This window comes from Rhyacophila brunnea, unplaced genomic scaffold (assembly GCF_057557595.1).
Source record: "Rhyacophila brunnea isolate RB1 unplaced genomic scaffold, BYU_Rbru_1.0 scaffold_14, whole genome shotgun sequence".
Taxonomy (NCBI): Eukaryota; Metazoa; Arthropoda; class Insecta; order Trichoptera; family Rhyacophilidae; genus Rhyacophila; species Rhyacophila brunnea.
Window position 1 is genome coordinate 31,316,988 of NW_028232796.1, and position 13,927 is coordinate 31,330,914.

The 13,927-nt window shown below is 34.8% G+C and overlaps 1 protein-coding gene and 1 long non-coding RNA gene across 2 annotated transcripts in view; one reads left to right on the plus strand and one right to left on the minus strand.

Moving 5' to 3' along the window:
- Window positions 1-2,312, plus strand: part of LOC147075855 (protein unc-13 homolog 4B-like) — a 48,833-nt gene extending 46,521 nt beyond the window's left edge. Inside the window, exon 16 of the mRNA XM_085942168.1 lies at window positions 2,066-2,312. Within this exon, the coding sequence (XP_085798294.1) occupies window positions 2,066-2,169 (104 nt within the window). The 3' untranslated portion in view covers window positions 2,170-2,312. The remainder of the gene's footprint in view (window positions 1-2,065) is intronic.
- LOC147075856 (uncharacterized) overlaps window positions 1-13,927 on the minus strand; it is a 102,539-nt gene that overhangs the window by 34,936 nt on the left and 53,676 nt on the right. The gene's annotated exons all lie outside the window — the stretch shown is intronic.

Sequence of the window (13,927 nt, forward strand, 5' to 3'; positions counted from 1 at the left end):
GTACTAGTTAACCAGTACAATATCGTGTATCAGAGATATATATCTATCAAGAGATTGTTTAGTATTCCACTTTGAGCATTTATTGTAGAATTCAATAAAATTGTGATTATATTGAGATGCACGTCGCGTACTATCACGTGATGTTACAGTAAGCTGCCTCTACGGGAAAAAAGTGTGTAATGTCGCCGAAATCACTAAAACAACAATGAGGTCACCTCACGTTGAACTGCACTAGATCGGCACCTGCATTACTCAATGAACGTTTTTTTATCATTTTCTACATGCCTACACATTTTTGAATCATGTCAAAATCGCGTGTTTTTTTGTTTTTTGAGGTTGGCACTATGTATTTTCTATAAGAATGTAGTCTATTATCTATGGTCTGTAGGTTGGGTTCTGTTCAAAATATTATTGAATTTACAGAGACTCGTTCCTAGATTACTCTGGTTATTCCATCATTGAATTTACAGGGATCGTGTTTGCTCAAAATATTCTGCAAAATGACGAAACCATAGACTAAATTTGTCGCTGTTACAGTACGCGACATGCATTTCAATATAATCACAACATAACTTTCAGTCAGTTAGCTGGTAATGTGATACTAAGTTAATACAATCTCCAAGAAACTGTAAATAATGCCGTTTTTTTCTGTGAAAATATGCATAAAAAAGCAGAAGAGATTAGTTGTACAACAGGAACAATATTTGCAACATAATAAATTGATTCAAGAGTAAAGTTAAGCAGTGATTAGCTAATATTATGAACTGGGTGTATCCATTTGCTATTAATTAATATAGGCAGCGAGATACTCGTAACATGGGGTCGGGGAAAAAAAACAAATATTGATTTGGATGAGTCATTCAAAAACTGCGAGCATGCGCAAAGTTAGCGGTAATTTATTATTTTTAGTTATTTTGTTTGAAAATTAACAATATGGAACTATGTTGTGCTTAAATTTGGTAGCCCTACTGAGAATAAACATGATTGTGTCACGTTTCATAGTAAATAATAATACAATTCAGTTTCTTCTCTGCGTTATACGCAAGAAACACGGCGTCGTTTTGCCGAACAATACCCACTCTCTTTATATTATTACTCTAAAGCAGCACTGTCCAACTTCTATTAGGCCGCGGGCCATTTTTTCTTTAGTAAACATTTCGGGGCCAAAGAGGTAAATGAAAAGTCAGTTAATGTCAAATCAAAAGTTATTTTTTTATACAAAAAAATCAAAAATAACACATAACGAGAAATAATAAAAGCAATAATATTATTAAGTTATATGATTTTATTTGTAATTTTTTTTATTTATCATAAATTAATTACGTTTACAAAACAAAGATTATACTTATATGTACTTATATGTTATTTAATGGGAGCATTGTGGCCTTAGTTGTTGAGCAACAATTTCTTTTATGTCAATATCAACATTATTTGTTGTGGCAAGTCTAATTATATTTTTAAGCGTGGAGTCCTTCAAGCTGTTTGTATATTTTGATTTCATGTATATCACGTCAGAGAAGGCACGCTCGCAGATATATGTACTTCCGAACATAGAAATGATTTGAAATCCAAAATCTCTCATTTTTGGGTATTTTTCTACATCCAAAAGTTTGAACACTTCTATTCCAGTTGCGCCATTAGATGCAATAAATGGGACAGCATGAAGGTCGCATAATTCCAATTGATATTTAGGATCAACAGAGCTAATATCGATATTGAATGGATCACTTAGTATTACTTTGTTTTGAAAAAGTATTTTTAATATTTAGTATTATAATGAAATGTTTTCATATTTTAATATATGATGGGTAATTCTCTCCCCAATGTTTGATGAAAAATTTACTGTACAGCTCGCGGGCCGCAAAAAAATCATAGCGGTCCGCCAGTTGGACAGCGCTGCTCTAAGGTATTCTCGAATTTTTATTTTTTTGCTTTAAGTAGAATTTTACATTCCCAAATAACACACATTTTTTTTGTAAATACGTTTTTGTGTTGGAACACGAGACGAACAGATTCGGAAAAAGCATCATATTGTGAAGCATAATTTTTTTGTTCATTTAAACAGATGGAGATATTGTTGAAGTGCTGAGGTACAGGGACGATGTTAACTGGGACATGGAAGCAACTGAATTTCTATACAAGCAGAGGCAAAGATTAGAAATTCAATGATTACAGTGAAGAAGACTAACAAACATTCCAATGAGCGATTGTAATATTGTGAAATCAAAGTGGCCTTTCTGTAGTGGCGGCTTAAAATAAGTGGTGGGGCCTAGGGCGCTGACAAGTTTGGAGACCCCCAACAAAAAAACCATGCGCTTTAAACCACCATTGAGTGTTAAAATATGGCAGGATTTTTGTTTACACACTTTGGTACTTTGTGAGAACACGAGCGCCTCATCTGTTTCACGAAGAACTGTCACTTCCTCTGTATGTCAAATATATGCACACATTCTTCAATTTTTCAATAATTTCATAGATGAAGATGGAGCTGCAAGAGTGGTTTTTCCAAAAGAAGTGGTGAAACGAATTTCAGTTTGCCATAATTAATATACACATAATATTATTATTTTCAATATTACCTATATTAATTTTGGCATAATAAATTTAAAGTTATTATTTAAAATAAAATATATTATAATATATAAATTGGTACATTATTTTGACTTTTCCAAAGTACTTCTTTCCACTTATGAAGCCAGAACGTTTTGTTAAAATATATCACATTGAACGTTCTTTTTACTGTATTTTGAGGAAGTTGAACTTTTTTGCAGAATCTTGCTTGTGAATCATCTGGCTAGATCAGCAATGATAAACCTTTTTATGCGTACGTTCCAAAAAATTATAGCGCGAGGTCTCCGAATACTTTCTCGCTCGCACATCGGACGTCGCCTACAATTGGCGCGGGCGTCCCCACCACCACGCGTCCTCGCTATCTGGCGTTCCCCCACCGAAGCGCACCGGCGTTATCAGCTGGACGGCGAAGAAGGGGCCGCCTAGTTTGCTATATAAGGCGATACACGGCCTTGAACCATCAGTTAACTTTGGGCCAGCTTGGCCCTGACTCAGCTTTAGCATAGTAGTCTTGCTTGCTCTGACAACGGTATACACGGGCCACGGCTTTCCGTGACTCTATCAGACCACAGTGAGCTACTCTTGCAAACCGAGCTCAACACAGTAGTCTTGCTTACTCTGACAAGGGTATACACGGCTTCCCGTGACTCTATCAGAGTACAGCGAGCTATTGTGGTGAACGAGGCTCAAGCTCAGGTTTTCGCCATAGTTTCGCCTTCAACAACACAGCGAACCCTTACGAATTTATTAAGGAAGTCTCTACCTTTACCCTTATAAAATACACAATTCATTATAATGATAAATGCAGCAAGCAGCGGTGGAGTGTTGCAGTGAGGTGCGTTGTAACGTAGAAAAATGAGATGGTGGTTGTGTCTGAGTATGGGGATATTAGGAAAGAAGGGATGAGAGTAGAGATATGGATATATGGGATAGGAAGTTGGAATGGATAGCAAAAAGCAGAGCATGAGAAATGGGATGGATTGCAGGGTCGTGGGACTTGAATTACCTCTCAAGCCTAAGCTACCTGTCGGCCTACATGCGATCATTTAGGATTGGAACTATAAATTAAATAAAGAAGACACCTGCGCCACTCTATGAATACATAGAGACAAATAGATTATGATTAAAATGTTCTGTAAATAAAACACGATTAATTATCAGACTGATGCTCCCATCCTGTAGCACATTTTGAAACGAACATTGTCAGTCAACAAAATCTGCCGAAATCACCAGAACAATGAGGTCACCTCACGTTGTACTGCACTGCATCGACACCTGAATGACTCAATTGAACATTTTTTATCATTTTCTAAATGCCTACACACTTTCAAGTCATGTAAAAATCGCGTGTTTTTGTTTTTAGCGGTTGGCACTACGTATTTTCTATTACATATGGTCTACGAGTTGGGTTCTTTTAGAGACTCGTTACTAGTTTACTCCATCATTGAATTTACAGAAATAGTGTTCGTTCAAAATATTCTGCAAAATGACGAAACCATAGACTAAAATTATCGCCGCCGTGATAGCGTGATAGTACGCGATATGCGTCTCAATATAATCACAACTTTACGGTCTTCAAAATAATATGGTAGCCATAAAATATTCTCACTAATAATAACACTATTATACTGGAAATAAAAAGAGTTCATTAAACACTTAACGACATGTCGAAATATCATTTTATTTCGGAAGAAAATTTAACGATGTTATATCACCATGTCTTTATGATATATTTTTTGTTTTTTTTTTAAGTGAAAATTAACGCAAATTAAAGCCAATTTGTGGCGCGACGTCTTCAAAGAAATTTGTCTGGCCAGCAAACATCTCTACTTTTAAATAAACATCAGTGAAGTCCCTGCACCATACTATACCTACTTGACATTGATAATATAATACGTAGTTCTTTAATCTAAACGAGGATGTAGCTGATTTAGCTCCAGTGTGATTTATGATAAGTATTATTTAATATTGGGTTGCAATAATATTAAGTGTAGATAAAATTGGACTTAAATCACATAACCTTTCCCATCTACAAAATATAATATAGCACAGTGGCGAAGTGTGACTTTTGGAAAGAGGTAGGCTGTGGAGGTACTTACGGGAAATAAGACGACAGTACGATATTACTACTGACGAATAGTTACACATTAGTGTCAACGTCACACTAAATCGAAGAAATTTCAACAGTTCACTGACGACATACAATTATTGAGCGATGAATATAGCGGTATAACAGCTCAAAATGATAAACAACTAAACAAAAAAATAATATAAGTAATTGTGTCGCTAGGTTTCAAAATCAGCTAAGTCCATAATGTATGAATAGGAGTAAAACAGCTTTTTGTTTTCTCAAGTACATAGTCTCAAGGGTGAAATTTTACATTATTTCGATTATAGAATATTTAAAATCAATAAGTTCCACAATTCGATAATGCAAAAATGTTAAAAAGCAGTAGTTCTTCAACAATTCACAAAAATGTCAAAAATACCTATAGGTGGACTTGGCTGATTTTGAAATCTAGCGACACAATTATGTTAGTCTATGACTGAATCATCAATCAATCACATGTTGTTTTTCAATGTGCATAACATCCATTTCTCATAAAAACAAAAATCTGTTCATACAATCTCCACCCTTTGGTGGCCCCATAATATACGATTATTATATAAATAATAATAACCGATTAGACTTCACTGAAAAAAACTCTCTACCATCATTAAACAATATCTGTGGCATGGACACTGGCTGTGACACAAGGCTATGGCCCCACAAGGGGGGGGGGGGTGACAGGGCTCTAGCCTGGGAGCCCGGCATGGCGGGTTGACCAGATAAGTGAGATAAACAAACATCATAAATTTGCTTTAATAGTAAGAAAAAGTCACCAGCTATTATTCTTCATAATCATTGAAATTTTAAATTATCGTACGATATAATTTTTCATTGTTATGTCGATACTTGACAACGCCATGATTAAAGAACTTATAACTGGAGAGGTGTATGTTGGGCATCACGCGAAAGGACCGTAAGAGAAACGAATGAGTTAGGAAGCAGACAGGAGTACGCGATGTAATGACGTTGCCAAACAGCTGAAATGGAGATGGGCGGGGCACATTGCTCGCCGAAAGGACGGCCGCTGGACAAATGCCGTCATCCAGTGGTACCCAAGGGGCACGAAACGGCCACAGGGTCGCCCTAAAAGCCGCTGGATTGACGAACTGGTAAAGTTCGGCGGAAATACGTGGCAGCGAACGACACAGGACCGAGAGAGTTGGAGAAAGCTTGTGGAGGCCTTCATCCAGCAGTGGATTGACCCCGGCTGATGATGATGATATGTTTTACAAATAGAAAAAATCGCTAATGATACACTGAATAGGTAGGTACCCTTAATTCGATCAGAAACACAACTTGAAAAACGTTAATGTAGTGCGTCATACTGCATTTAACCTCAGCTAAAGATCCTAGCCTAGGGCCCGCTTCAGGATATGGGGGCCATGTAGGTATATCATTCATTGCTAAAGAACAGCAAATTAATTGTAAATTGTATATACCTACATTTTATAGTAGATTTTTTGGAAGTTAGGTTGTCAAGGCGATGTCTTTACCTACCAGAGGCACCTAGCGGAAAATACGAAGCTTGCAATTTCAGACATTTTTTGATAATTTACAATTTTAACTGTATTAATAATTGATAGATATGTATCTGAAAACATTAAAAAGAAATATATTTTTTATTTTAAGTTAAAGATAAACTTACAATTATTGTAAAAAAATGTTATAAACTGTGAATTTGTCAAAGGACCCCATCGTATTATTACATAATATATTTATGGTCATATTTATTATTAAAATTTGGTTTATTAAGTTTTCTATATTGTATTGGAGAAAGTTTTGACTAATTCATAGTTTTAATATTTTTTATATTTATTTTAAAAGACATCGATTTTAATATCGATAAGTAAACGACATGGGAAAAAGCGCGGTAAATACAAAATCTCCAATAAAAGCACTGGGTAGATGAGTGTTATAGTAAACTGTAATTTTAACAATAGAACAACTAATTATATTGCCGCAACCCCAGACCTGCACTGACGTAAGTAAAAATCAGCCAGGAGCAGGAGGAGAATTTTCAAAAATTTAAAAAAAAAAACAGGAGGATAGGGAAAATTTTCCAGGAGAACCGAAACAAACTTTTCGAACCATGTTTATGGCATTCATTCATTCATCATTTAAGAGTATCAGAGTTGCTGGAGTGTTCTTCTCGATATTTGACTCAATTTATTTAAAATAACACTGGAGTTAGGGGTATATCTCGTTAAATATTTTTTTACGATACGCGATATTTTGAGATACGCCAGTGTTCTCCTAAGATAGAGAAAAATAAATCTAATTAAACTGCATTCATAACTCAAAACAGCAAAATTCAGACTTACGTCAGTGTAGGTCTGGGGGTACGTTGTATTTCCAGTTGAATGCGTTCATTGACTGACTAATGTCCACCACTTGTTCCACCAACCAAATCGGATGAAAATACCACCGATGAAGTACACCACTGGATGTGCATAGCTGGCTATCTATATCAAAATATAAAACGGATTTTAAGTAAAAGTGGTGACCGGAGTTCGTCAATCATCGCGGGAGTAATGAGAAATTCAAAAATAAACATATTTATTTAAAATTCACGTAATTTGAGGTGTTGCTTCACTCACTTTCATTTATGATACCGGCCATCGCATTGCGCTGTAGTCAAATATTTTGTTTACCATATTATACATAATTAACATCGTAATGCGCTCCAGTCAAATTTGTTTACTATACATAATTAAGTATTTAATACAAACTAACGACTTTATATAATTTATATATTTAATAAAATCAGCAGACTATCGAGCGAGATTTCTGGTTTTTGTTTCTTTTATTTTTTCAAAAGGAACTTACATCGAGTGTGTAATCTTAAACACGGTTTAGTAATATATTATCATTATGACATTACAATGGCGAAGGGTGGAGGTAGGCTGTTAAGATCCGACATAAATAGTGCACATTATACTCTGTCAGTCATGCGTATTTGTTTTTATTGAACTAAGACCACAATTAAAGTTGGTTAATTTGAAAAATCTATTAAACCCTACTTAAACCAAACCATAATAGTTTTGGTATACTTTGGGCGATCCGAAAAAATTGTACACACTTTTTCATTCATATGAAATTCATACGTGTCAAATCTAATTGCGACGAAATTAACAAGCAGTTTTACAATTTTATTCTCATCAACGTTAACTAGTGGTTTCACAGCGTAAACAACGCTTAGGACAGTGTTAAAAATACCAGTAGTTAACTTTGTCGCAATTATATAGGATACGTATAGCTTAGTAGTCAGTGCACATGGGCGCGAATCCCAAGGGGCGCAGGTTCTAATCCTGTTGGGTGTCGTATTTCAAAAAAATCTTGTGGTTCTATACTATTTCTCTGAAGTGTTTTCAAATTAGAAAGCGCGTCAGAAAGTATTGCGAAATCCATTAGTTAGCTTTGTCGCAATTAGATAGGACAATATTATAGCTTTATAGCTTAGTGGTTAGAGCACATGGGTGCGAATCTCCCTCTCTTTTTTTGTACATTTCACACACGGTTATACGTTTGAGTTTCACACGCAATTACATTTTTAGAGAAACCTTTTACAATTCGACATTGAACCGTTTTATTAAGACTTTAAGATAATGTTTTCCAGTGTGTTTTATAGTCATTAATCATAGATCGGATATCTCGAGCTCAAAAATAATTGAATTATACATTTATTACGTAAGTATCTGTGTTTAAATATTTTTTGCGTTACTTCTTGTAACCCTTAAGTAGTATGCAATACAATACATAATTCAATATTACACAATTAAACAGAGTGTATTATATTTTTTTATTAATAAATTGTATACAATATAAAATGTATTTTTTGTGTATTTTGCCGCCCTCTGAATCCTGCGACCCGAGTGCTGCGCACCTCCAACAGGCTCCCTTGGCGCGTTCATCACTCCACTACTTAGGAATTAACATAGAACATTTTATTTATTAGGACATCTAAATTATTCTCAAAAACCAATGTAGATAATGGCCGCAACTATTTCACAGAACATTGATGTGGGAATCTTTTTATATCCCTGACAGCGATTAATGGAACTGCAAAGAATAATTGAGCTTGTTTTCCAGGAATAAATTCGCGCCAATTTAAACGTCATTACAAGATCAAGCTGTTATTATGGAATCTTCTCGGTATGTCATTGATTAAAACCACGTGAATCTTACCAGTATAATGAATACACTGTTGACATGCATCTGAATGCCATCTAACCCATGCCATATAACCAATGCCAACTAATCAGTTATGTAACGGAATGCATGCTGAATTATATTGTAGGTGCCTAGTTCACATAGTGTAGTGATCAGAGCTGGATAAATACCACCAGAGACCTTAAACGCAGACGCGTATTATAAAAATGTTCCCTTTACGTAATACAAAACGTGTATGTACATATGCCTACTTATTACCAACAAATAAATAGGTACTAAGCTCCACGGTGTTTAGTTACCATTAACATAAATTAATTATATAAATAAATAATAACTAATAAAAGTATTCTCAGATTACTGCTCCTTAAAACTAAAAAAAAGAGGATCCATATTTTTTTTAAATATAAAAATTATAGAACTCTTCTTAATATAGATACTTGATTTTATTATGAAGTAGAGACATAATTTTCACCATTATTTAAATAAAATTATCTAGATGAAAGCCAGAGTAATCGATAAACAATAATTTAGTTTCCAGTAAATAATAGATAACGAATTATAAAGAGAAAACGCCCACGGTGGCCGCGCGGCTTAAGCGTTGGACTATAACGCCGTGGGTCCCAGGTTCAAATCCTGGGTCTGGCAAGTACACATATTGTTTTTCAATTTGTGTGTGAGTTACGCAACACGGGGGAAGCATAGTATATTTATATGTTTAGTAATTAAATAACTTTGGGAAGTCATATCTTCTAGGTGGAATATGTTTTATTCAGTGGAAATACCCTGTATGGACCTAATAAGTGGCTGACATTCATTTCTCGTAAAAAACAAAATCTGTCAATGCAAACCTCTGCTCTGTGGAGGCCCATAATATATGATCCTATTAGGATTGGACATGGTCGAAAGAAGAAAAAAGAAAGAAATAAAAGATTGTTAAATGTGAAGTACATTAACATATTTTTTACCCTTAAAATAAATTTTAAAATCCAACGAAAATATACGTGTTTATTAAATTTACTTTCATTGTTGACACTTTATATTATTACCTATAACATTCTTATACTGGTAACTTATTTAAACGTAACAGAAATAGGTAATGGATTATAATACGTACCTCACCTGTCATCCGCCAACCTAATTATGTCGCTACATTTCAAAATCAGCCAAGTCCACCTTTAGGTATTTTTGACTTTTTTGTGAATTGCTGAAGAATTACTGCTTTCTAACATTTTTGCATTATCAAAATGTGGAATTTATTAATTTTTAATATTCTATACTAAAAATAATATAGACTTTCACCCTTGTGACTGTGTATTTGAGAAAACAAAAAGCTGTTTTTCTCCTATTCATCTATTATGGACTTGGCTGATTTTGAAATCTAGCGACACATATGCGTGTATATTCGCAAATGTATCGAATCGATCGTGTCATTTTATAACATTAATTCATCGGTTGAAAAGTGTTCTATCTTTAGTATTCGTTTTAATTTTAGTTTTAGGGCCTCCGCAGAGTGGAGGTTGTATTAAGCTAGGTTGGGAACCCATGGAATAAATCATTACAATGTACTTATACTGCAATGGTAGTAGATATCCATGTAGGAATCGTCTACTTAAATTTAAAATTAGATTGCCTGGTCTCTTTTGAGCGAATTTTAAATGTGTCTTTTTAAAGTAGATATTTTTCTTCAGAATGTCGGCGTTTTAAAATAATTAATGGTTTCCTCTGAAAGCTTGCCAAAACCTAAGTACAGAAATATGCGAGACGTGTAAATCTACGCAAAATTCCAAGTGGGTGTTTACAAAATAATGAAACAATCAGGAAAATATAGGTATGCATATTATTTGTGTGTATTGATTTCCCAATAACAATATGAAATACGTACGGTATTTAAATATTTGACAGAAAATTAGTATAATAATATCTTCTTCTTCTTTCGACCATATCCGATCCTAATATGATCATATGGGCCTCCACAGGGTGGAGGTTTGTATTAACAGATTTTATTTTTACGAGAAATGGATGTCAGCCACTTGCTCAACCTATTAGGTCCATACTCTGACTCATACACAAATTGAAAGACAATATGTGTACTTGCCAGACACAGGATTCTAACCTGGGACCCTCGACTCTATAGGCCGGCATTTAAGCCACGCGGCCATCGTGGGTGTAATAATAATAATCCTAAATAATATCAAAGATATTAAAATAAGCCTTATTTTCTACAGATGGTTCATTATCATTATAAAGATGACGCAAAACAGGACCTCTGAGTCAAACTGTAACTTGCTATATACTATAGAGAACCCACAGAAGGCTTAATCTGGAAGAAGATAGAACATGTTTAAGAAAATCAAAATCTAAGACCACGCACACAAGATAACCAATCAGTGGTTATATCTGCAGAACCGGTGCTTATTTCCAGATTCAAGACGTCTGGCCTTGGAGGATGTGTCTGGTACGTATGTGGTCTACGGTAGCGGTACGGTAGGCGGGGTACGAGCGATGCTAAGGCGAGAAACCGATTGTTATCACGTCACGTGAACTCATTTGCTAAAACCACCAGAACATTACATAATAAAAACTGACAACCTACAAAAACATTGTGCTAATTACCTGTCTTTGAAACTCCTTTTCAAATCATTAAAAACCAGTACACGTGAGTTCATGTAACTAGACAGAGTGAGGTTGGTGGTACGACGTGCCATGACTGAGGTAACTTCAGTAGTGTACTGATACATTTAAATATCATTGAAGTAAAACGACATTGCACAGTTTTTACCATGAGTGGCGAGGGCTTTCCATTAACTGGCATGTGCTCACGTGAGGTGATAGTAGTCTGTGTCTGCCTTTAGGCATGCCTTCGGTTAGCAGGCTACCGAATTTATTATTATATTATAATTAGTCTCTTGTAATATATGGACTGCATTTGTGTAAAAGGATAATCCATAAATCCTCACTCTCTCATCAAGTCCGTCACGCGACGCACTACTATCGTGACGAGTCCTTCACTCGACATAGTCAACCGTCATTTCACTCGAATCCAGTCTATCAGTTCATTAATTCAATCAATCTCTCGATCACATCGATCTCACCAGTCGTTTATGATTGTATTTATTTATTCTTGTAACGATAAATAAACTCTCTCCTCGAAACCTACAAGTAATAACTATCTTTATCTTCACACACCCTATTATCCCCAAAATGGTGACCCCGACGTGATTCATCTACTGCCGAAGATAGTTACATATCGTGCGAGAACGTCTCATACAAAAAGTATGAGAATTGCAGTTCGCAGTGTGTGTTTACCACCGGGAACCATGCGTGGATCTGCGTGGGGAAATAATCTTTATTCTACTCTATTCTACTAGTATATTAATGTATAAACAATTATTATTAAAATAAATCACTCAAATTTGGAAATTTAATGCAATTGAAAAATAACGACAAATTGTAGATATTAGGTCTCTCCTTGCCATATCTCCGTCTTTATTCTTTATCTACCACGTACTTCTTCTAATTTGGATTATCCTATTAATCCAGCGGTTGTATTGGTTGTCCTTTAGTACGTATATTTCTCGAGGAGTAGTGGGTGATGAAAGGTGTCCAACAATTTTCTGCCTTGAATCAATCGTCGTGCGATGTGACCGGTGTGATAACAAAAATCCAATAGGTACCTTTTTTCCCTGGTTTGTTCCCTGGCCCATTTATTTATTTTTTGATTCCCGAGCGATATACTCAACATGAGTCTATCTGTACTAAACCGTGTTAAATTAGTTCTTGGGCTTCTTTTGAATTTAAAACCAATGCCTCCTAATCACCTGGACGCATAATATATTTCATTCAAACATCAACCTTGAGATGTCACGGGGACTTGAAGCTTTCGAGATGTGGCTGTATATACGCATCCTCAAAATTCTTTGGACTATCCGGGTGACAAATGTTGAAGTTCTCAATCGAATGGGAAAAGACCGAGAAGTTCTGCGTAGTATCAAAACCAGGAAACTACAGTACCTCGGCCACATTATGAGAGGATAAAAGTACAGCATTCCCCAATTTGTCATTCAAGGAAAGATCAATGGTAAGCGTGGCAGAGGACGTCGCCGCATTTCGTGGTTTAATAACCACCGTGATGGTACGAGTGCAGCTTCACTGAACTGTTCCGGGTAGCAGATGACAAAGCTAAGATTGCCTTGATGGTGGCCGACCTCCGCTAGAGGATGGCACAATAAGAAGAAAAATATTCAAACATCCAAATGCACTCCATTAATAATTAATCCCAGATATTAAGTATTAATATGGCAAATCACAATAATATACTTTGTAGATAATATGTATTTGTGTGCATACTATTCATATAGCCCTATACATTGACATCAACACGTAATAAATAATTGTTTGTACTGTTTGTAGATTTGAAAGGTGCATCACCATGAATTGTCACAAAACGCTCAATATATAAATAAACCATGCGGAAAGCGGTGCAAAGCGATATTTAATTGAATATTTTTAGATTATATAATACATAATTGAAAAAATATTGTAAATGGAATCAAATTTCAATTTGAAATCAAAGTTATTGTACTTTTATTAAGTAAGTAAGTTGATCCCACTTAAAACATGTCATTTTATAATTATTTAAATTTAACAAGATGATTTAATGATATAGCTATGCACTAAATAGATTTACTAATCACCGATAATTAGCTACTTAGGTACCTGTTGAGCGTACTAATAATAATTTATATCTTACTTTTAATGAATGAATGTGTTATGATTTACATGAATGAATAAAATTTGTCATCAAAGAACAGGTGTAGAATATTAATTTGTTATAGTTTTTATTACACGTGACATGAAAAAGGTTTATTGTTTTTACCCAGTCTAACATAATATTATATTGTTTCAAATGTTTTTTAAACGACATAATAATGTTACCATAGTGAATAAATACGTAAGTATCGATTCTTTAAATGATATATGGAATATTATAGGACACATATTCAAATTTTAACGGTTATTTGACAGAATAATAGTTTTATATATATTGGGTACACTGTTTTCCTTGGAGCTCGTCCA